Here is a 24,976-nt window from a genome sequence, read left to right on the forward strand (position 1 = left end):
GGGAGCTGCGAAATGCCAGGCTTGGTCTGTGCCAGCCTGCTTCAGATGCCTTTTTAAAGGCCCCTTTCTTCTTGCCCATCTCTGAATGTGACGGAGAGCTTGGCAAACGTGAATGTTTCATTTTACATGCCGTTCTGATGTTTGAATGTGATGCGTCGCATGTGGGAGATAAAGACCATGGAAGGGCCGTGGAAACCACAGTCTGCCGAGAAACGGTGCCAGTTTGCAAAGCAGCGCAGTCGTTAACGTGCACTTCCAGATTTCAGTGCCAGGCGGAGTACCGCTGAGTTACCTTGGGCCAGACCGCTTAACCCTTCTCACATCACTGAAACATCTGGCTGGGTAATTGTACAAAACTAGAACCTGCGCCGGTTTGGCCAGACAAAAGCGTCAGTTCAGCAAGTAAATAATAATAATAGTAACACCTCTGTAGTTTTAACACGGCACAGAGTGAGTCCTTAGCTGTACAGGAGGAAAAACTTACATGGTAAATGTGAAGAAGAGAAAACTAATTTCAGTGAAGGCAGGTCTGAGGATGATTGATCTTCTCGAAAACATTAATCTTGCTCCCAGCACCTCTGCATCCGTTTTTTTTTTTTTTTCCCTGCTGTATTTCAGGAGACAGTTAACCCTTAATTTAACCAACCGAATAACATTGGCAGACTGTGTTTCTGTGAAAGCCCTTTTCGCCTTGCTGCCCTGTCAATCTGCCCCCTTCAGGGGCAATTCTATTCTTTTTTTTTTTTTTAGGTTTGAAGCTTAAGAAAGGCAATGATTCACACGGGGGGGGGGGGCAATCATATAATTAGCCAGTTATATGATTTGAATTGTTGAGTTACGGGGAAGGGGACACTCAGGGAGCCAATCAGATTTCAGCTGGGTGCAGTGCCCTTGTGGCACACCCCTACCCCTGCCCCTGCATATGCCCCTACCCACGCTCCTGCTTTTCTGTTCATCATTTGTAGCTCAGGTGTTCAGCCATTTGAATTTGCTAATTCATAATTTTATCAGTGATCCGTCATTATTGCGTGTTTGCCGAGGTACATCCAGATACAATCTCACACGGAGATGTTTCTCGCTACTTAAGAAACAATCTTTTTCTTGGCATTTCTTCCCATTTCCTCTGTACCAGTGCAGTTGTCTTTAATGACACGCATCACACCGTGGCTGACAGGAGGCTTGGGGCGAGGGAGGTGGCTTCAGGGAGGAGCAGTATATCTCACTGTCAGCTGGTGGCTATTTCTGTCACATGGTGGGGCCACTTGAAACAGCAGTGCATCTCACCGAGGGCGAGCATGAATTTGCCGGCACCAAAGATGACCTGGGGTGGCAGCAAGGCAGGCAGCAGAGATCCCCCGACGTCCTCCATCCTCATCGAGCCAGACAGGGACCTGTCTATGGAGTGCCGTAGTGTTGCATCACCAGCGTGAAATCCAGGCTTTAAACGGAATCCCTCTTATGTTAAGAAGTCTTTTGCTTAGAGGAGGTGAGCGGTCCAAGCTGGCTTTGCCTCCTCCTGGGTGGTTTTTCCTGGCCATGTAACCTTTGCTACGCTGCCCAGAGAAGATGCCCAGGTAGTGCTGTGTGGCTACAGCTGCTGAGTTACGGCCCAGTGCTTCAGGAGGGAGAATGAGCCCTATATGGAGGATCATGCATTTTGGCTGCACTTTCGTTTTTGGAGAGGTGTGCACTTCTGTACTTTTTAATTAAAATATATATATATTTTTTTCACATAGTGGGTGGTCCCTTGACTATCTGTTTGGGGAGTCTGTATTTTCTCCTTTCATTTGTGTTCAATTATCTCCGGCTACATCAGTCTCCTCCCATGACCTAAATGCTTCTGGTCGAGATGGATTGACATCTGTAATTGAAGAGCACTTTCTGAAACTCACTCAGTCCATTTTTCCATGTGTTTGAGATGAGACTGACCATGACCTAAAGTCAGGCATCCTCATCGCTCAGTCCGCATGTAATGCAAAGAAGAACATGTGTTATGTTTCCAAAACTCACTATGTCCTCAGATATTTTCTCAACTTTTTTTCCAATAGACTGAGTGTGTTTTGTAAATGTGCTCTTCATGTGCTTGTGTAAATGCTACCATGGACTGGCATCCACGTGCCCCCTGCCACATTGGTCAGGCCACAAATGAATGCGCGGATGCATTTCATGCTGATTTATTTGCTACCCTTTAGCCATTAACTAAATGGTACATCAGTAGTTCTCCTCCTGGGACTTTAAACAGAAACATCTTAGTTGCAAGTTCATTTTCTTAACTATCCAACCATTGTGACAGATGGGTCTGTCTTGGGGGCGGGATTTGAGTACACACAGACCACACCCCCTCCCTTATCCTTGTCCCTTATTTTTTCACTCGTGCCTGAGCTGAATCCTGATTAAAATTGCCCAGCATCCCTCTAAGGGTAAGATATGTAGAGGATGGATTCACCAGAAGAAGGTTGGGGGTGGCGAAACAGAATACTAACTGTCCAATAACTACAAACCCCATCCACCACCCTCAAACACACACACACACACACACACAGGCCGCAGAATTAAAAGGGAGATCCATTCCTCACTGGGGGCTACTGAGCGTACCCAAGCACCCATCTCTTGCATAACAGGGTGGTGATGGAAGGTTCAGCTCGGCGAATGGTGGAGGTCTCGCACCACATCTGTCAGTTTAGGCCTGCCCGAGTTGGCGACGGTTGCCATGACGCTCCGGGGCGGAGGGCGGCACGTACGACGGGAGCAGCCTCTCTCACCCCACGTCCCGCCCGTTTACTTTCGGCACACCCCTTCAATGTCAGAGGGCCTCCCTGCATGTGCCATCTGCTTCCTCACCGCGTTGTGTAATTAATAGCGCCGTATAAATGTTTATGTTTAAATTTATTTATTTTCCAGATGGTTACGGGAGTTTTGTTCAAGGAGAGCTCAGAAGACTGGGCATGTGAGCGGTGGAATAAGTGCCTTAAACATTAGGCGCAGGTCATCGTCACAAGCGCATGAGTAGCTGCGGTAAATTTCCTGTGACATGGGGACTCACTCGGTAGCCCTGTCACCTTACACCTGTAGTGTGTGAGTTTGATTCCCACCCCTAAATCTCCATGTGCGGAGTTTATATGCTCTACATGTGTCTGTGTGGGTTGCTCCAGGAGGACGGGTGTCTCTGCACTGCCCGCAGTGTGTGACTGTGTGTGTGTGGCACCCCATCTAAGGTTCCTCGTACACTGTGCATTGTTCCAGGTTCACTGTGATCCCATACTGGATCGGCACTAATGGAAAATGGATTAGTGTAGGAAGCACTGAACCTCCAACAGAGTATATTACAGCAGTATCATACCAAAGATTTGTCAAGGTAGCCTTTTCTGTACCTTGTTGACATTTTGAATCCTGTACCCAGTGTATCATCACCTTTTAAAGCCATTGTCAAAGCAATCACGGTCTACATAATGGAGCTTTTATAATCAGCCACTAACGAGTGTGCTTATGATGCACTTATTGTAGCACCGTCGAAAGTCACAGGGTGACACAGGGTGCTTTTACCGTTTACGTTCCAGCCTGTTTGGGTCATTTTTTGGAATATCCCCTTGTGCTTTTCTCATTCGCCATCAGAGTTTTGAACCTCCATCAGAGGTATCCCAGAAAGCCGGTCGTCGGTGGGCAGGCCGGAGGCGGGTACCACTCCCACCACAGCTGGAGTGTAAACCCGATTAGGCCTCCCTCGCTGCCCTGTGTCCCTTTCCCTTTTTCCAAAGCCGGAATACCGGCCGACCGCCAAAGGAAGGCAGAGCATAAAAGCCGGGTATAGCGGAGCTGTCGCGGGAGCGTGGCACATGACGCGAGCGGGGGGGCTTCCTGCACTGGCCCACAACGCGCTCCGTCTTCAGCGTTTCCTCAAAGCTTTGTTTTTTATTTTTTCAGACCACCCTTGGTCGACTTATTACCACACTGCATTCTGTAATGCATCTATAATTAGCCCATGCCAGATTTCCCCGGCCGAAGGGCCGAGGTGCGTTGGGCACCTGCAGCTGGCCGCAGACCGGGCGGGGAGCGGCTGCTGGGTGATTAGCAGGGCCATCTGCCCTCCGCCTGCTGACCTCCATCGTCCGGAGGCTGCCACACCAGCGGGAGGCAGGCCGCTTAAGCATGCCAACGTTAAACCGATAGGTTCCTGGTACCCGTCGCCGCAGGGAGCTGCTCTTGTACCTTTAATGGATGCATTTGACCTGAATTACTTCTGTGAAATCTCAGTGGAGAAGATGGGTAATCAGTAAGCTCTGTGTGCTGCTGTGGATGAACGTCTATGAAAAATAAACCAAATACTCCTATTTTTTATGACTATAGTTTTTTTTAGTCACTAGAATTTTGTGCAGTTCTTGAGAATGAGAATGTTTTTCTTGAACTGTTTAAAGTTATTTTGATGCTTTATTCTGGTTATAAGAACACCAGGTCAGATAATCCCAGAGTGGAAGCCATATAAATTACTTTTGTTGACAACTGTTGATCCAAGGATTAAAGCGTGGAATTCTAATCAGGTTCTGGGATTAAAATATTCTTAAAATAGCTCTGAAAGTCACACCTGAATGGCAGTAATGGGATTGGGATCTGCTTTTTTATGATGTCATGATGTCTCTGGGGGCCACCATTGCTTTAAACTCTTATTTTTTCCCCAGTCAATCAGTGTACTTCGGACCAATTGGCCTCTGATCTGCTCTTAACAGTCAGTTCAACACAGGAAGCCTCAGAATTTCATTTCATGTGCATATGTTGAAAAGTGATTGGTTCTGAATGATGGAGGCCCATAGCCGTTCCAAATGCTCCATGGTGACTCTTTTTACTTGGAGAATATAAATGCAATTACCACGGTGTTTTCCACGGGTCTGATCAATAAAAGCATTTGATTATTCTATCCCTGATCCTGACCAGGGGCATGCCCCCGTGTTAATGAATGGATTTTTCTGACACCCCAGTGTAGATTAGCTCAGGGACACGCGCCTCTCTTCAGGCTGATATCCTCACGCCTCTCCTGCCCTCTGTTCCAGGTTCTCGGGTCCCAATCTGCCTTCCCCCATCATCAGCAGTAAGAACTGGCTGCGGCTTCACTTCACCTCTGATGGCAACCACAGACTGCGGGGCTTCAGTGCCCAGTACCAAGGTGAGGTGCTGCTCAGATCGTCCACCTCTCCTCATTCTCTCGCACAAGCTCTGCTTCTCATTCACTTGCCCGAGCACAGCCAGGCTGCCACTCCTCATTCACCCGCACAAGCTCAGCCGGAACGCCGCTTCTCATTCACCCACACAAGCTCAGTTGGAGCACCACTCCTCATTCACCCGCACAAGCTCAGCTGGGCCGTCGCTTCTCATTCACCCACACAAGCTCAGCTGGAGCACCGCTCCTCATTCACCCGCACAAGCTCAGCTGGAGCACCACTCCTCATTCACCCGCACAAGCTCAGCCGGGCCGCCGCTCCTCATTCACCCACACAAGCTCAGCTGGAGCACCGCTCCTTATTAACCCACATGAGCTCAGTCGGAACGCCGCTTCTCATTCACCCACACAAGCTCAGCCAGACCACTGCTTCTCATTCACCTACACTTTAATGCAAAAGGAAAAACAGTGACTGCGGTATAACCAACATCGGGTCTCTTATGGTGCGTTCGATTATTTCTCTCCAAGTCGGAACTCGGATGAAAACGTCACGATACGTCACGAAAAACATCACTTCCCGTCGGAAACACGCCCCTTTTATGACGTTGAAGTCGGATAAGATTTTGTTGCCCGAGTTGCCCTTGTGACGTAATTTCAACATGGCGACTTGGTTTGTTTGTAGTTTATTTACTGTTCGAAAAAAGAATATCGCTATGAATGTACTAAAATATTTTATAAAGCTTTTAATGTGGTTTGACTAGTTCGTGTTTCTTGTTTGTCTCTCGGAAAAATCTAAATTTCTCCATTTTCTTCATTTGTAAAACTCCAAATCTGCTAAAATATAAAGCAACAATACACAGCAACGTGTTCATGGAGGCAGCCATGTTTGTTCCGAGATGTGGGTAGCTCGAACGGGAGATTGTCGGACGTGATGTCACTCAACTCGGAATTTCCGAGTTCCGAGAGAAAAACGAACGCACCATTAGACTCTGTTTTACCTCATGACAGGATATCTTACTTTATCTATGCTTGGTTTTGAATAAGTACACTATCATTAACCCACCTACTACACACACAGGTGGACAGTTAAAAAAAACAAAAAAAACTCTGAAGCTCTTTTTCTCAGTGTCAGTGTAGTTACTGCACTTTGCCTTTGTGGGGCAATATTGGCTACATGCAACAGGTACATTGTAATGGTTGATCACAGTCTCACTCAGAGGAGAGTCTAAAGATAATGCAGAACTCCCCCCCCCCTCCCCAAGCTTGTCACGTCTTGCTATGAGTCTGTGTTGTCAGTCATCACAGGGCAATGGGTATCTGTATGCATAAATAACATGTGGCCAGGGTGGTGGCTTCATGCAGGCCTGCCTGATCACTTACCCCCTTGACCCCCAAACCGATCTAGTTTGTTTGACTACACTGTTTGTCTGTTTGTGTAGTTTGTCTGTTAACTGCTGCCGTATTTGTCAGGATCCTCTACTTGTGTTTAATGGAATATATTTCTTGCTGAAAATTGGAGAATGATCATATTTCTCCTTATGATTGTTGTAATGCATGCATGCAAATCTGTTTACATTAATACAGCATGTGCAGTTAACAGTCCCAGTGAACATGCATGGATGGATGGGTCTAACACTTTATATATATCTATAATCTGTTTTCCCAGTTGGAGTATGCATCTCTTTCAGGCGCATCTGTGTTACATCAGAGACAGAATGTGATATGCATAATTACGGAGAAAAACAGGGGAGTCGGGATCAAAGTGGAGAAGCTTAACGTGAAATTGTATGCATTTTAAGCACAAGTGGCATTGCTACCAATTTGTTTAGCTGCATATTAATTTCATACCGAGCACTTTAGAGGAAAGTCTTTGTTGGAAACCACCCAAACTCAGCAGTGTAATGGTGGGGGAATATGAAGGAAGGATACAAGAGAGAGACTAGCCTAACTGGATAAATCTAATCCCAATCCACATTAATCTCGGCACCTGCATGAGGACGATTATTATGAAAATTGGATTTCAGATGCTTGTGTTAGATAAATAAATGACGCATTAACTGCGTCGGGAAAAGGGTGAAATGAATAAGCTCATAATGAGATTTTCAGGTGGCCCTTCCTGCAGAGGGACTTCTTGACTCTTAAATGTACAGTGGTACCTCATTTCTCGAATTCATTAGAACTCGAATTTCTTAAAAGTCGAACCAGCCAATTACCTTGAGCTCGATCTGAATCTCAGAAGTCAAACCATGAACGCCGACCGAAGATAACTTGTACAGGTGGGGAAATGAGTCACGCGGCACATCTCTCAGCGTAAACAAAGGGTAACGCTTCAGTCTCAGCCTCGCATTCACTGTGATAGCGTCATGCATGTTTACACTAGCTGAATACATATACTTAGACAGTAAAAATACATTTAGACAATGATAGACAGTAACAGTAATTATTATTATATAATAAAATGCATATAAAAAATAAAGATTTCTTATTCATTATTTTAATATTAATAATAAACCATTAAAACATTTAATTATAATAATAATGTCGTGCCCCCACGGGGACGGAACAGAGACAAAGGCGCAGACGTCAGAGTATCGAGGAATACGGGGTTTAATTACAGGTAAGGCAGGCAAAACGCAGACGGACAATACAATGACCGGACTGGGGAAACAAACTGAAACGCGGAGGAAATACAGAGGACTAATGACAACAACCAGAAACAGCTGATCACACGGGGATTCCACACGGGGTTAACGAGGAGGCGTGGCACACGGAAGGAGCGGATGATCGAGGCAGGACACATTGTTTGGATACATTTGTTTTCTTACTTTACAAATTACTGTTTTGATAAATGTGGTTAGATGTGTTTAGTACAGTATATGCTCTTCTTGTTTTATCCAGTTCATTTTGTGTTTAAATGCTAAAGAGAAACATATTTAGGTGTAATTTTTTTGGGGCCGGGAACCAAATAATTAGTTTTCCATTATTTCTTATGGGGAAAATTCGATCATAACTCGGACGTTTTAGGATTCGATCCGGAGTTCTGAACGAATTAAGTTCGAGTTCCGAGGTACCACTGTATCTGGCTCTAGTTTTCCACTCCTCTGTCCCGATGCCTTCTGTGTGGCCCTGTGGTAGCGTATGTAGTGGGACAGATCATTACAAACGGGAATATTCAGAATATGGACTTCTGTAGTGGACTTGGATTGGCTGGTTCTGATTTAACTTGCCTCATTTGTTGCCCATCTGTGGTGTGTATCTACCTAAAGTATAATAAAAAAATAATAATTACAACACAGCTCTCGCCGTGTTTAAATTGATGTTTCCTCAAAGCACTCCAGTTCAGAAACATGTGGTTAGGCAAATTGGTGTTTCTAAATTACTCTTGGAGTGCAAGCGTGTGCCCTGTGATAACCCAGCATGCCATCCGAGGTGCCTCGTGCCCTGTGCTTCCTGAGATAGGCTCCGGCCTCAGAGTGAACCCACGCCGGATAAGCAGACGGACAGGTGGATATATATTTAGCTAGCACACCTCAGCCAGTCCAGCTGTGTTGGCACACACATCCAGCTAAGAGAATGAGAGTAAAGATGCTGCTTTTCTCATGTGTGAATCTCTAAAAGCAGCATCGTACACAGGTTTACCTTAATCGGATTATCTCCTAACACACACACGCACACTAAGGCATCATCAGGCTCTACGGTTGAGGCGTCAAACCGTACACTGGGCATACATTTCCCATTTCACAGACAACCGGAATATGACACACGCAAATTGGTGTCTGCCGCCGTAATTGATGCGAGAAGGTGCTAAACAGCCCCGTGGAGCACATAGGACCGGTGTGGGTGGATTTATCTACATAAACGTCTTCTGCTGGCGCTAACGATCGCTAATGACAGCGAGCGCTAACGGCCGTGTTAAACCACTCAGATGCCCAGCAGCTGGCTGTTTGTCGTTACATTGCACGGATTGCCGTTTACCAAGCCGGACACTGCAGAGTGGACTCAGGTCAAACAGCTCACTGCACAGCACAGCATTTATTTCCGTCCTCTTACTTGAACCAACTTTATGCAGCCTAATCGAATTGAAATTTGGAATGGAGACCCATTCTCCATAGAATTAATGATGTCTAATTTTGCACATTTGATTCATGATACGTCTGTCCCTAATGGCTTTGATTTGCTTCAGGCCCTCGGATGAGATTTAAATTTCACAGGTTCATTCAGTTCTTTCATCCAATGTATACACCCCTTCCAATAAAAAGTGTACATGACATACTAGGTCATTTAATGACTCCTTTACAATGAGGATCCTTCTCATTTAATGATTCCTTCACAATGAGAATCTCAAGACTCTGACTAGTCTGCTTTATTACCATATCACCACACGGAGGACCTTGGTCTTATAGAGAGAACACAGACTGCATTAATCCAGTCAAAGGAGAGACTGTCCAGGGGACAAAACAAAAAAAAAACAAAAACAGTCCCTACGAGTTGTGTTTGGTGTTGTTTGCTGTTTAATACTCTCTCAGTTGAAGACAGGCACATAAAATGTGACTTTTATTACATACTTAATCATACATAGCAGAATACTTACATATAGATGTCGAAGATGGATGTGGTTCACGGTAGATTAATGTAGATATTATTCACGTCAATGATATATTCATCGAAGTTGAGAGTGAACTCATTTTTAAACAAATAACCAGAATTTTGTTTAAACACAGTATAGTTGTTCTACGGATCACGCAAGAGGACTTGACGGAGTGTCAGTGCAACATTACATGATTCATGTGTATAATTTAATGTGACAGCCTTTCTTTCCATGGCTTATTGCATTGTGACATAGTGGCAAGGTATGTCAGTCCAAATAAGAATATCATGTAAATGTAAGGCAATGAAATGCGATGTAATCTGCGCGCGCTTTGATGACATGTGCGACAGAGGCTGCCTCGATGCGCTCATGTGCTAATGATGAGGAGACAGGATCCGGGAACGGTGCGAGGGAACTTTAATGATACGATCTGCAGTCGTAGTCAAAATCTAGAAAACCAGGCGGGCCAATAGGAATCCAAAGATGGCATTGATGAAGAGAAAGTGGGCAGAAAAGAGGCAGGCGAAAAGGGCACTAAACGAAAATCAAAACCAGGATCAGTACATGGGAACAGGCCAGTGAACATGCAGTCAGCCAATGCAGAGAAGGTTCAAAGGTGCAGACACAGCATATACATGTGTCTGACCAAGTGGGGACAGGTGAGATAGGTGTTCAGGTGAAGCGGAGCGTCAGAGAGCTAGGCTGGACCTAGAGGAAGTCCTGAGCTGGATGTCGGATCTGACATGGCGCTATAAGAAATGGTTTTGCAGATATTGACCCAAACTGGGTAACCCATTTTTTCGAGATTATTTTTCATCCAAGGAGTGTGGAAAAACAGGAATTTGTATTATTCAAAAGTCTTACGCAGTAAAAGAAAATGATGTTTACATGATCTTCATGTTGGTATTAAACCATGATATGTCTGTAAAAGTGTGTCAACATATCCATTTCAAAACCTCTCCTAACGTCACCCCAGCATTTGTGGCAAGTGTCCAACACAACCATCTTTTTCTGACTTAACCACTAGCACACCTTGTATGGCTAATCAATACCTCATTAAAGATTTAAACTATTAAATAATTAAGTGAGTTGTTTGTGAAATGTAAGGGATACATGGACAGGGCCGGAGAGGTTTGGGAACTGAAGTGGTGCTCAGCCATTCAACAGGGATATGAGTAACTTTTTAGACAAAAGCATAAATTTTTGTTTTGTTCGTTTTTCTTGTTATTCTTAATTTGTGTTTAGTTCTAATGCTAACTTGTGGTTTTATTCCAAGTACATGTACACTTACTATCCAGAATTTAACATCTCGTTTGACTGCCTAAGACTTTTGTGCAGTATTGTACACACACACACACACACACGTACAGGTAACATCTATCCAGCCATCCATCCATCCATTTATTTACTCTTGTCCTGCCAGATATAGCATTATAGAATTTTATTGAGTCACTAAAGGTACTAATTCATCACTTAAGCTAATCATCACAACACTGTCAACTGAATTAGCTTTATTTATTTAAGCTTGTTTGTCTGTTCATGCATTTATTTGTTTGTTTATTAATCTTTATGTTTCTTTTTTTCATTTCTTACATTTATATTTATTTTACAGATATTTTTCTTTCAAAAACGATGTACGCATGAGAAAGCAGAGTCATCCTGTCCCCGGGGTTAAGGACCTTGCTCAAGGGACCAATGACTTACACATTTTTATTATTAATACTATTATTAATATTATTATTAATGTTATTTACAGTGAAGAAGATGACAGAGCTGAAGTCCCGAGGTGTGAAGATGCTGCCAAGCAAAGACAACCACCAAAAAATATCCGTGTGTAAGTCACTGGGGTGGAGGGGGGGCGAGGTGACTGGGGTGGAGGGGGGGCGAGGTGACTGAGGTGGAGGGGGCGCGAGGTGAAAGGGGCATCAACATTTCGGCCACTGCTGAGAGCAGAGGCACCCACCAGAAGATGTCCGTGAGTAAGTCATCGGGCGGAGCAGGGTGAGGCGGGCGTTGGCTTTTCCGCCACTGTGTTGAGAGCAGAGACACCCACCAGAAGATGTCCGTGTGTAACTTGCTGGCACACACCAGGCCGGAGCGAGGCGGGATGCACGTTAGCATTCCCGGCGACTGTGCTGAGATTTACTCTGTATCGATCCCATTTCCTTTGTGCCGGCTTACTTAAAGCGTGTCCTCGGAGCATGAATCAAAGTGTTAAACATGTGGCACCTTGAGACGGCACCGTAAACAGAATGTTAATCGGGCTCCTTTTCGGCATCAGCTAAAAACGAGGGCCCTGCACCCCCGCAGTTTGGCGGCCGTAGAGCGCATGCGCTGCAGACAAGGCGCTAGGATGTTATTGCGGGGAAACGTGCGGCGAGGCGATCGGAGTGGAGCGTTAATTGCATTCCAGGCTCCTTCTGCGGTGGCGCACGGAATCATATTCGCGGAAAGTTCCATTATTCATCTAAAGCAGCTTCGTTATTTACATTTCTATTACCCTCACATCATTGTAAGAAAATGTCAGCAGCTCACAGTGAGTATCCGGTGAGGCCGTTAGAAATTAAGCTATGTAAGCCTCCCTACCCCCCAGCCCCAGCATCCGCTGACAGAAATGCCCTTTCCCGGCTTGTTAATATTCATGAGCAGATATATGCAAGTAGCCCCTGAGAATCAACATGTGTCAGATCGGGTTTCTAGGCAACTTTGAGTCTTTGGCACCACTGCAGCCTTACCCAGGCGCCGGTTCTGCTGACCATCTAGGCCTCTGCCGGGGTAGTTGAGTGGAGTGGGAAACAGTTTCTTGTCTCTCCCCGCATGGAAACTCTTGCCGAGGATTTGGTAAATCAGCATGGGGTCACGGCCCTGGATCTGAGCATCATGATCCATTTAATGGACTATTTACTATGCAGACTGATCTGTTTACTGTAATTGCTTTGCATCCGTTACTGTGCCTGACATTATTATTTATTATTTTTTTTACTTCCTTGTTTTTTATTGCCAGCTTCTGGATTGTGTTTTTTCTAATCGTGTTGTTATGGACCACAGAAACGTGCAGAGGACGGGGGCTGGGGGTGCCCACTTTTGAAGTTCTAAATGCCCTTTTTCAATAACCGAGGGGGATACCCCAACGCCTGAGGGGGACACCCCCGACTCCTGTTCAAGCATCGAGCACATGCCCCGTGTAAAGTCTGTACATGACACTCATGGGCAAAGTAGAAGTGGCAAAATTCTCTTTTTGCGTACCCCATCTTGCTTTCCATGAGACACTTTTGGGAGGAGACTCGGGAGGGGGGGGGGGGTTCACAGCACTAGGTGAGCCAGTGTGCAGCGCCCCAGAAGCTGCGGGGTAAGGGTAAGTCTGCTGGCCCAGGTATTTGAACCAGTAACCTTCTGATCATGGGTACAGAGTCCCAACCAACTGAGCCGCATGCCACCCCCCAAGGGAACCCAGCTGCTGCCGTGTCCCTCATTGTCTCCCTCTAACTGGCTGTTCCTATTCCTTTAAGTGTCCCAGATGGGTGTCGCTCAGGGACACAACATGTGCCCAGACCCAGGGATCCCAGAGCGAGGGAAGAGGAAAGGCTCCGATTTCAGGTGAGGACTTCATTTCCGTTCCCCCCCACCTCATGCTCTCATTAATTCCATGGCCTCCAGGGGGATATGGGGATCAAGAGTAAATTCTGACTCTGTGTTGTTAAAGGTCAGCCCAGGGGGCAGGGGTCTGGATAAATAGGATGTGTGTTTGCCTGGCTGCGGTGTCTAATTGGGTACGTGGAGCTTCAGGCTTAGGGTAGTGAGAGTAAACATGTGTGTTGGGGGGGGGTTACCTAATAGTCTCTGCATCGTCCCGATCAGGGTCACAGACATGCTCTCTGCATCGTCCCGAACAGGGTCACAGACATGCATCGTCCCGATCAGAGTCACAGACATGCTCTCTGCATCATCCCGATCAGGGTCACAGACATGCTCTCTGCATCGTCCCGAACAGGGTCACAGACATGCATCGTCCCGATCAGGGTCACAGACATGCTCTCTGCATCGTCCCGATCAGGGTCACAGACATGCTCTCTGCATCGTCCCGATCAGGGTCACAGACATGCATCGTCCCGATCAGGGTCACAGACATGCTCTCTGCATCGTCCCGATCAGGGTCACAGACATGCATCGTCCCAAGCAGGGTCACAGACATGCTCTCTGCATCGTCCTGATCAGGGTCACAGACATGCTCTCTGCATCGTCCCGATCAGGGTCACAGACATGCATCGTCCCGAGCAGGGTCACAGACATGTTTTCTGCATCATCCCGATCAGGGTCACAGACATGCATCGTCCCGAGCAGGGTCACAGACATGCTCTCTGCATCGTCCCGATCAGGGTCACAGACATGCATCGTCCCGATCAGGGTCACAGACATGCTCTCTGCATCGTCCCGATCAGGGTCACAGACATGCATCGTCCCGATCAGGGTAACAGACAACAGCTCTGCTGCCCAAACAAGGACAAGCTCTCTGCATTTTTTTCTTCGCTCTCTTTCTTTCCAGCACTGCCCTCAGTCATGCAGATGGCATCAGCAGGTCAGCAGCAGGGTCACAGGGGCACTGTCCCTACCTCAAAGCTGATTGGCCCCAGAGTGCCTCCTTCCCTGTCACTCATGAATCAAAAACATATCATTGGCTAATAATAGGGTTGGCCCCTCTGTATTAATTAATGTTTAATACAATTAATTCTTAGAATCAGCCCTGTTGTTGATTTTCATGCACCAAAGCCCCCTCGCTAGCTGTAAATGCATTCTTCTGCTAAAGTTGGAATTTACTCTTAGGCTGAGATGTAGTCTTTCGCTACAGTTATGTGCATATTGGTGCGTGTGTGTGGGTGTGTGTAGCTATTATAGACACACCTACACAGCCACATACCGATGCCTGTCACTGGCTGGGTGAATCTGCTGCATTTATTGCCACCACAAAAAGACTGCATTGAATGAGAATGAGAAGTGTGTGATCCTGCCTGTCTCCCTCTACAGGAGGGGTTCGACGGTGCACTTCTCCTGTGATGAAGGTTATGAGCTGCAGGGTTCCAAGAGCATCACCTGCCTGCGAGTGACAGACAGCTACGTGGGCTGGAGTGACGATCGACCCATCTGCAGAGGTACATGCTCACGGCCAGTCCCCCCTTCTCCTGTGTGCTTCTCCTTCCTCATCTTCCCAGTGCTTTTCGCTCAGCTGTCCTCCTCTGGCCCCGCCCTTATGTGCTGTCATCCTCTGGCCCCGCCCTTATGTGCTGTCCTCCTCCACTGGCCCCACCCTTATGTGCTGTCGTTCTTTGGCCCCGCCCTTATGTGCTGTCCTCTTCATCTGGCCCCGCCCTTATATGCTGTCCTCCTTCTCTGGCCCCGCCGTTATATACTGTCCTCCTTCTCTGGCCCCACCCTTATATGCTGTCCTCCTTCTCTGGCCCCACCCTTATGTGCTGTCCTCCTCTGGCCCCGCCCTTATGTGCTGTCCTCCTCCTCTGGCCCCGCCCTTATGTGCTGTCCTCCTCCTCTGGCCCCACCCTTATGTGCTGTCCTCCTTCTCTGGCCCCACCCTTATATGCTGTCCTCCTTCTCTGGCCCCGCCGTTATATGCTGTCCTCCTTCTCTGGCCCCACCCTTATGTGCTGTCCTCCTTCTCTGGCCCCGCCATTATATGCTGTCCTCCTTCTCTGGCCCCGCCATTATATGCTGTCCTCCTTCTCTGGCCCCGCCGTTATATGCTGTCCTCCTTCTCTGGCCCCACCCTTATATGCTGTCCTCCTTCTCTGGCCCCGCCGTTATATGCTGTCCTCCTTCTCTGGCCCCACCCTTATATGCTGTCCTCCTTCTCTGGCCCCACCCTTATATGCTGTCCTCCTTCTCTGGCCCCACCCTTATATGCTGTCCTCCTTCTCTGGCCCCACCCTTATATGCTGTCCTCCTTCTCTGGCCCCACCCTTATATGCTGTCCTCCTTCTCTGGCCCCACCCTTATATGCTGTCCTCCTTCTCTGGCCCCACCCTTATATGCTGTCCTCCTTCTCTGGCCCCACCCTTATATGCTGTCCTCCTTCTCTGGCCCCACCCTTATATGCTGTCCTCCTTCTCTGGCCCCACCCTTATATGCTGTCCTCCTTCTCTGGCCCCGCCCTTATATGCTGTCCTCCTTCTCTGGCCCCGCCCTTATATGCTGTCCTCCTTCTCTGGCCCCACCCTTATATGCTGTCCTCCTTCTCTGGCCCCGCCCTTATATGCTGTCCTCCTTCTCTGGCCCCACCCTTATATGCTGTCCTCCTTCTCTGGCCCCGCCGTTATATACTGTCCTCCTTCTCTGGCCCTACCCTTATATGCTGTCCTCCTTCTCTGGCCCCACCCTTATATGCTGTCCTCCTCCAATGGCCCCGTCACTATATGCTGTCCTCCTCCTCTGGCCCCACCCTTATATGCTGTCCTCCTCCACTGGCCCCACCCTTATATGCTGTCCTCCTCCAATGGCCCCGTCACTATATGCTGTCCTCCTTCTCTGGCCCCGCCCTTATGTGCTGTCCTCCTTCTCTGGCCCCGCCGTTATATGCTGTCCTCCTCCTCTGGCCCCACCCTTATATGCTGTCCTCCTTCTCTGGCCCCGCCCTTATGTGCTGTCCTCCTCTGGCCCCGCCCTTATATGCTGTCCTCCTCCTCTGGCCCCACCCTTATATGCTGTCCTCCTTCTCTGGCCCCGCCCTTATGTGCTGTCCTCCTCTGGCCCCGCCCTTATATGCTGTCCTCCTCCTCTGGCCCCACCCTTATATGCTGTCCTCCTTCTCTGGCCCCACCCTTATATGCTGTCCTCCTTCTCTGGCCCCGCCATTATATGCTGTCCTCCTTCTCTGGCCCCGCCATTATATGCTGTCCTCCTTCTCTGGCCCCACCCTTATATGCTGTCCTCCTTCTCTGGCCCCACCCTTATGTGCTGTCCTCCTTCTCTGGCCCCACCCTTATATGCTGTCCTCCTTCTCTGGCCCCACCCTTATATGCTGTCCTCCTTCTCTGGCCCCACCCTTATATGCTGTCCTCCTCCACTGGCCCCACCCTTATGTGCTGTCCTCCTTCTCTGGCCCCACCCTTATATGCTGTCCTCCTCTGGCCCCACCCTTATGTGCTGTCCTCCTCTGGCCCCACCCTTATATGCTGTCCTCCTTCTCTGGCCCCACCCTTATGTGCTGTCCTCCTTCTCTGGCCCCACCCTTATATGCTGTCCTCCTTCTCTGGCCCCACCCTTATGTGCTGTCCTCCTTCTCTGGCCCCACCCTTATGTGCTGTCCTCCTTCTCTGGCCCCACCCTTATGTGCTGTCCTCCTTCTCTGGCCCCACCCTTATATGCTGTCCTCCTTCTCTGGCCCCACCCTTATATGCTGTCCTCCTTCTCTGGCCCCGCCCTTATATGCTGTCCTCCTCTGGCCCCACCCTTATATGCTGTCCTCCTTCTCTGGCCCCGCCATTATATGCTGTCCTCCTTCTCTGGCCCCGCCATTATATGCTGTCCTCCTTCTCTGGCCCCGCCGTTATATGCTGTCCTCCTTCTCTGGCCCCGCCATTATATGCTGTCCTCCTTCTCTGGCCCCGCCGTTATATGCTGTCCTCTTTCTCTGGCCCCACCCTTATATGCTGTCCTCCTTCTCTGGCCCCGCCATTATATGCTGTCCTCCTTCTCTGGCCCCACCCTTATATGCTGTCCTCCTTCTCTGGCCCCGCCGTTATATGCTGTCCTCCTTCTCTGGCCCCACCCTTATATGCTGTCCTCCTTCTCTGGCCCCGTCATTATATGCTGTCCTCCTCCTCTGGCCCCACCCTTATATGCTGTCCTCCTCTGGCCCCACCCTTATATGCTGTCCTCCTCTGGCCCCGTCACTATATGCTGTCCTCCTTCTCTGGCCCCGCCCTTATGTGCTGTCCTCCTCTGGCCCCGCCCTTATGTGCTGTCCTCCTCTGGCCCCACCCTTATATGCTGTCCTCCTTCTCTGGCCCCACCCTTATATGCTGTCCTCCTCTGGCCCCACCCTTATATGCTGTCCTCCTTCTCTGGCCCCGCCCTTATGTGCTGTCCTCCTCTGGCCCCACCCTTATATGCTGTCCTCCTTCTCTGGCCCCGCCCTTATGTGCTGTCCTCCTCTGGCCCCACCCTTATATGCTGTCCTCCTCTGGCCCCACCCTCGTGTGTTTCTGGACTTTGTAAAACTGTAAGAGCAAAACACATGCCACCTCATGAGAAAATGTTGAGTGAAGAAGAAAGAATAACTGGTACCATGCTCTGGGATGTAGACCAGGTGATCTAGCACCCCAGTGCCGGGGTTAGGGAGTGGTGAGGGGCCACACAACACACTGTCTATGGGTGCCTTTTTTTTCCTTGGATCCATAAAATCTATTGATAGCCAGTGGTGGCTGTTTTAATCCCCCATGGGACAATGGACACATACGGCTCAGATGATAGCTCCGTGAATGGCGCACCTTGAAAATGTCCATTTTGTCTTCATTGTTCATTTATTTAGCTCACTGCTTTTCAACAGGCTTCCATGATGATTATGCAAATTGGGCAATTTGTGACCTGGTATTAGGCGGTGGAAAGCTGCAGCTCACTGCAAATAATAGTGAAGAGTTAGGGGGAGGGTCTGCCTGATTTCCACCGGGGGTAATGGCTAACCCTCATCAGTAATCAGCTTTGTTTATTGGGCCGGCCTCCCTGACCATGCTTGGTGGGATATGGGGGTTGGGGGGGGGCTCTGTGGGAGGATCATCTGTGTTGCGTGGCTGGTGCCCCTTCACTTCATGAACTAAACCTTCAAGACACTCAATGACTCAATGCCAAGTTGAGATATAAAGCATTTCTCAGGCTGGCTGCAGTCACTGGTTCTCTGCAGCTTGGTGAATTAGCAAGACTTGGCAGCTGTTTGGGCGCATTGGGAGGGAGACTTCTGAAGATCTGCAGGAGCCCTCATCTGGATTTAAGTCACACATTTCCCACCCTGACCAACTCTTAGCCTGTATTGTACCCTGTACAATAATACTAATTTATTTGAGGATTGTTGACTTTTGACATGGGGTCTTTTTTAAATCCTCCTCAGTCACCTTCCTCTGGCAAGAGAGGCAGGGCCAGATTATTTTTCATGCTTTATTGATCTAACAAAACGAAAAGCTCATAAACGAACGAGGCGAGGCCCCTTGAAAAATGCACAAACCTGATCGTAGCCAGAACAACAGCCACATACCCTCCCTGTGCACTTCTCCTGCGCTGGAATGGAACTGTCTATTAATGAGTATTATTATGAGCATTATTACTCAGCAAAAATCAGAAACAAAAAGGAAGCAATCGCGGGCCAGAGTTAAAGCAGCAGAGTGTTCCTGCAGAGAAACCAGGGCTGCTTTTACCAGGAACAGAATTGTCTATTAATGAGTATCCATCAGCGAAAAGCAGGAATGAAAGGGAAGTAGTCGCAGGCCGGAGTCTGCTGCCATCACTCATTGTTATGGAATGTCAGCGATGGCATGCAACAGCTCATCAATAACGTCTTTAACAATCAGTAATGAAAATAGCTGACGTTGAATTTTGTCATTGATTGGTTGCATTTTGTTTGCTGCACAAATTGCATATAATGACATCACCATTTAGCAATGTTTACATTGGTGTGTTATGTAAAATATTTAGCAAGCTAAATATGGCAGACGGGTTTGTCTGTGGAAGCTCGACATAAGACCAAAACATCAGAGAAATCTCTCAGCAAGGAAGAAAATCCCTGACATTGGTGGAAGTCAAGGCTAGGTAGCCCATTTTGACTAGGCTATCAGTGTCCTACTTAAACATACCGGCCACCATCTGAGTGGCTTTTCTCTGCATCTGGCAACAGAGCTTTTAAGAGGAGAGCCAATCTGAGCCCAGACTATGTAGACACGTTTACATTTTTTGCATAGCAATGATATGCTTATGTAAAATCACTCCACTTGCTTTAGTGTCGTTTGCTGTTCAAGGTGAAGCTGAATTTATTTGGCCCAACTAATCAATTAGCTGATAGCCTGATCACATGCTTATTCAGTTTTCAAAATGATAATTTTTTGCAGCCCTACGCTGAAGTAAATAAGACAACTGGGCTTATCAGATATCTATGGCAGTCCAAGCATGAATTTGTAAATGTTTGCAAACAACTTAAGTGTCGGCATCTAGTGTTGATTTTAATTACTGTAAATACCGTGTCAGAAGAAGACTTAATACATCTACTCAGATGAATGAACCATCCGTCCATAGATAACGCAGTGCAATAAAAATCATGAAGTTTGGTTCAGAACTCCGATGGTTTGCTTGCTTTTTACTTCAGCTCCACCATGGGTTCAGCACAAACTTTCAACACCAGTCCTTCATCACACTGATGTTGCACCTTTTTTCTTGCTTGAATTTGTCCTTGGCTATGACTGGGCACATTGGCAACTCATACAAATTATTTAGCTCTGGTCAGACAGTGTAAATGATTGATTTAGCCACAATGTGAAAATCATATTGAATCTATGCTGAGAAATATGGGCAGGACTGCGCAAAGGATTGTGGAGTGTGAGGTCCCACAGGCCCTTGCGTGCCCCCAAACCCATCCAGTCTAGCTGCCATTTTCAAATCTCTGTTTGCTATAATGTGCTTAAAAAAAAAAATCAGTTTTCAGAGGCGCATCCAAGAATTAGGTCTCAGACTGATCCAATTGAGTCTACAGGAGATTAACCCTGGACCTGGCATCTCCCCGGAATGGAGATGGGTGATTTGATTACTCTGGACCACAGTGTTGAAGGAATGCGCCTCTCGCTGTTTTCATTTCGCCAGACATTTGTGGACTTATTCTGATTCCGTCTTGCAGCGGCTGTGTTCACTGGGATAAGTTTGACATTTGTTGAGTTGTGTCGATCGGATGTATTTAAACAGGTTAAATTTTCATCAAATACCTTTTCTCAGGTGAAACGTTACTTCCTTGGTATATAAGAGCGGAAAGGAGTTAGCAGGTCACTCCGGTCACTTTCTGCCGTCTGTATTAATTACTGGATAACCGGTTTTCAGAGACCTGTTTTATAGACCGGTTTTTAAAGGAGCTGCTGTTTCATTTAAGTGCTTATAATTATTCTGTAAATTAGGAATTTGAAGCATTAATACGAATGGTAAATATTTCACTAATATGCTTTTCGGTCAGAACCTGTAAGGTTGAACTTAGTTCACTTTTTTTGCCTGTATGTGCACCACCTTTGCATGGCGGAGAGGGGGATGGATTTCTCACAACCTCCCAGGAATAGATTAGATGTAACTCATTAAATGCTGGACCCTGGGTCCCGACCTTCAGATACTCTCATTTACTCTACACGTCAACGCCGTTCGTTAAACAGCTCATTACCGAGCGGCTGCTCTAATATCAGGCGACATTTTCTGTGATCCTAGAAGCTGCCGAAAGAGATGAAAAGAAACGTCTGCCCTTGAAAAGTCATGCAGTCGACTATTTCTACAAAGTCAAGGGAAGAAAAAGGAACCATTTTGTGCTTTTACATTTTGTTTGTTTTAACATGCACTTTTATCCAAAATGACCTGCATATTTGAGAAAGCAGGGTCACACAGTCCCTGGAGCAGTCAGGGCACCAACAGTGACATCTCTCTGGCAACCCAAGGAGTTGAACCAGCTGCCTTCCGACTACAGACATCGTATTCTAACCCCCTGTGCCACAGACCATGCCAAAGCATGGATTAGCCTTCACATAAGTGCCAAGGTTCTCCAGTAAGACATGGCTTCTACAGGTTGTGGCAAATGGACAGACACCTATTGACTGGATAAATGTTTGAGTCCTAGTCACAGTTCTTACATGCTTATTCCTAAAAGTGCTCTGATGTGCCAACAATTTCTTACTGGTTGCACAAACCTTCATTACAGTCTCGTTAACTTCTGCATTTAAAAATAAAAAAAAAAACCTACTTTAAGTTTAAAACATGAAATGTTTTAACCTTAGTCTGAACCTGGGAAAAAAAATCTTTATTTGCAATCTGCTCAATGCCACCTTTCTCTCATTTGAGAAATGCACACATACATACAGGTCTGAGTGTAGGATCAGCTACTTTTCTGGTGCCCCGGGAGCATTCTGGCCAGTTAATTGTTTGAGCAAAGGGCTCAACAGAGACAGGGCTGTTTTGCTGAGGACGGGAATGGAAAGAGCGACCTTCTGATCATAGACACATGTTCGGTGTATGACAACAAAAAGAAATCAGTCACGGAAAAGCATCCTTCTGATGGTGTCGCCCGATATCCTGATATCAGTTATGTATTGGGTTACACATTATGTTTTTTTGAACTGAATCACCTATGAAGTGAACTTGCTTCCCTGTCTTGTTTTCCAGCACCCATGTGTGGTGGGCAGCTCCGTGGGCCAAGCGGCCTCATCACCTCCCCCAACTTTCCCGTCCAATATGACAACAATGCCAACTGTACCTGGGTGATCACTGCCGCTGACCCCAACAAGGTGACCGCTGGGCGGGGGGGGGGGGGGGGGGGGGGTTCCTTGGTCTCACAGCCTTCAGAAATGTACATGACATGGTGACAATTCCCTGCCATGTGAACCGCTGCTTGATCGTCTGTCCATAAAACTGAACAGTCTGCAGGTAGCACTTGAATAGAGTTATGCATAGATTAGCATTAATGGGCTAAAGTCATTGTTTCAGCACCAGGGCGGTGCACCTAGAAAATAAAAAAACATAATGGAAGATCAACTGTACTGATGTTTCGCATCAGAGAAGGAGTGTGTGTGTGTGTGTGTGTTTGTTTGTCTGTGTATTTGTCTGCCTGTCTGAGTGATCAGTGTGACTCTGAAGAGGACTGAAAGGATATCATGGTATCATGGAAGTGACACGGCCTCTCCCAGCAAAAAGTAATGACTTTGCAGGCCGGTTCAAGGCCGCCATGGGCCTCGCTTGCCAAATTTCAATCTCCATGCTTGAACAAATGATGTTACAAATCTGTACCCTTATCACAGAGGCCCAGCATCGGGTGGGCAGGGGCAGAGAGGGCAGGGAGGGGACACCTTCGTCAACGACCTGCTCTGAGTCACGGGTGAAATGGATGGTCTGGTTGGCAGGCGACGCTAAACTAATTAGGATGGAGCATCACTGGGCTACTCAGACCCTTCTGGAAAGATGCAACACCGTGATGTGTTCTCCTTACGGCCTTCGCATAAGCGCGGTGGCAGTCCCTGGGATGAGAGGCTGTGGTCAGAGGAAGGGAGGCCGAGATTAAAGAGACCCCAGCTGGGACAGGCCCTTAATTCATTCAAAAAGACATTATAATCCATGAGGAGTACAGCTGATCTAAATGAATTGTATTTAATTAACTGTAACTGCAATTCATTGCAATTACAATTATAATTGCAATATAGATCTCAGAATAATAAGATTCACTGAAATTCCAGGTATGAGCAAGTCTCCATCAGCCTCTTTTATAGTGTTCTGTAACAACTATTATTACTGTAAGATAAGGCTCATTAAATTGCCTGAAAGTCCACATCTGATATAGCATGTCTCCCTAAAATCCCGTGTTCTTTACTTGCATTGATGAAGGGTCTACATTCTACAAATACCTTTTGGCATACTAACTCCAATTGCTGTTTGTTGTGCTGTCCTGTTTCATCTTTGGTCCCAAATGAAAGCCGTTCTTGCTGCTTCTGCATTTTTTTTTTTTTATTATTATTATTATACATTCACTCTGATCCCAAGTGCGGTTCATTCGCTTTTATTTACTTTACTGTTTCCTACCCACCCCTCCCATAGGTGCTGTCCATTACTTGTGCCATGATTGGTGGACAGAAATTCATTTCCTGTGCCTTTCTTGAATAATTTTATCCATCTGTGTCTTTCATGAATGAATGTAATGCGATAATGACTGATCAGAATAGAATTAATTTATCATCACAAAGAGATGAGTCTGGAACATCTGACTGATCATGAGGAGGACTGTTATATATATTTCTGAAAGAGTAGCTGGTTTCATTCAAAGGCAAAGCGAACTTCTTGTGGACCCCAGTAGAGTTGTAACTCAGTTCTCAGCAAAACATCTCTACTTTAAGCTGGCTAATTCAGTGCTGTGTAACCTCATGCAAAGATGTGATGAACCAGGGCCTTCAGGGTACAGGTGGCCTTTCAATGAAATCAGCACAGATGGAACATACCGCAATGACCTGTGTAACAATGGGAGCTTCAGAACAAACTGCACATCCCACGGCCAGACCAGCCAGGGGCTTCAGCTATCTGTACAGTCTGGTAAGATTCCTTCATAAGCTCCTGATTAGCTGGAGTGGCCCAAGCTGCAGCTCTCATGCTGAAGGCTCTGAGTATGAAAGGCGGGTGTGGGAAGTTCTCTGCACCTTGATGATAGTAACTTTTAGTCACGGTTCTTTATAGTCTATATGGATTATTTGGAGTACCAAACGAAGGAGTTTATTGTTTCAAGCGCAAGCATGGAAGATGAAGGGAATCCCTTGCTTATTGGATGAATACCATACAGTTTGGCACATTGTTTTGTTGTCAAATGTATAAATGCACATTTCTGATGCCATCAAGGAATTATGCATTATGTATGATAATGGCTTTTTTATGAAGGGCCGTGTGAGTAAACTGTAATGCACCACGGCTTGTGGGAAGACCCACAGCGAAAGTGAGCGATAGCAGCCTGCGCTTGTAACATGGTTTGACGTGGTTTGAAATGACCTTCTACTCCAAGGTAGAGGTATTGCTTTCTCCGGTACATTTCACATGGCATAATTTAGAGGTGCAGAATCTAGCACCCAGCTAGGTTATTCTTAAGGAATCCAAAGTGAAACACTTAAATCATTTGTAATAACCAGGGTAACATCAGAAGGTCCCTCACGACGGGAACTCGCAACTCTTTCAAAGGTTGAGAACCTTAGCAGATGACATTGTATTATCATACCATCCACATGTATGGAATATCTTGGCTGCTTCAGTGACCTAATGGGAATGTAAAGGTCATTTGGGTCCTGAATTTTAAGAAAGAGGGGCATTAAGTTTATATCTATTCATATAATATTTCTTGTATTGCAATACGATTATTTCGCATCCCTCTCGCGGGGGGGAGGATAGGTGGAGAGAACCTGTAATTTTGATTTTGCATTTCACTCAGTCCTTTTCCCCTCCACTGAACCTGCCCATCTCAAACCTGCAGACCTTACCAA

The 24,976-nt window shown here is 46.9% G+C and overlaps 1 protein-coding gene across 3 annotated transcripts in view; it reads left to right on the top strand.

The window, feature by feature from the left end:
- csmd2 (CUB and Sushi multiple domains 2) overlaps nt 1-24,976 on the top strand; it is a 261,987-nt gene that overhangs the window by 124,583 nt on the left and 112,428 nt on the right. For all 3 annotated transcript variants that reach the window (XM_023832148.2, XM_023832149.2, XM_072705512.1), the window contains 5 exons: nt 5,043-5,155; nt 11,494-11,571; nt 13,247-13,334; nt 14,760-14,884; nt 22,134-22,255. In XM_023832148.2, coding sequence (XP_023687916.2) covers nt 5,043-5,155; nt 11,494-11,571; nt 13,247-13,334; nt 14,760-14,884; nt 22,134-22,255 — 526 coding nt within the window. The remainder of the gene's footprint in view (nt 1-5,042; nt 5,156-11,493; nt 11,572-13,246; nt 13,335-14,759; nt 14,885-22,133; nt 22,256-24,976) is intronic.

Source organism: Paramormyrops kingsleyae, chromosome 23, assembly GCF_048594095.1.
Source record: "Paramormyrops kingsleyae isolate MSU_618 chromosome 23, PKINGS_0.4, whole genome shotgun sequence".
Taxonomy (NCBI): domain Eukaryota; kingdom Metazoa; phylum Chordata; class Actinopteri; order Osteoglossiformes; family Mormyridae; genus Paramormyrops; species Paramormyrops kingsleyae.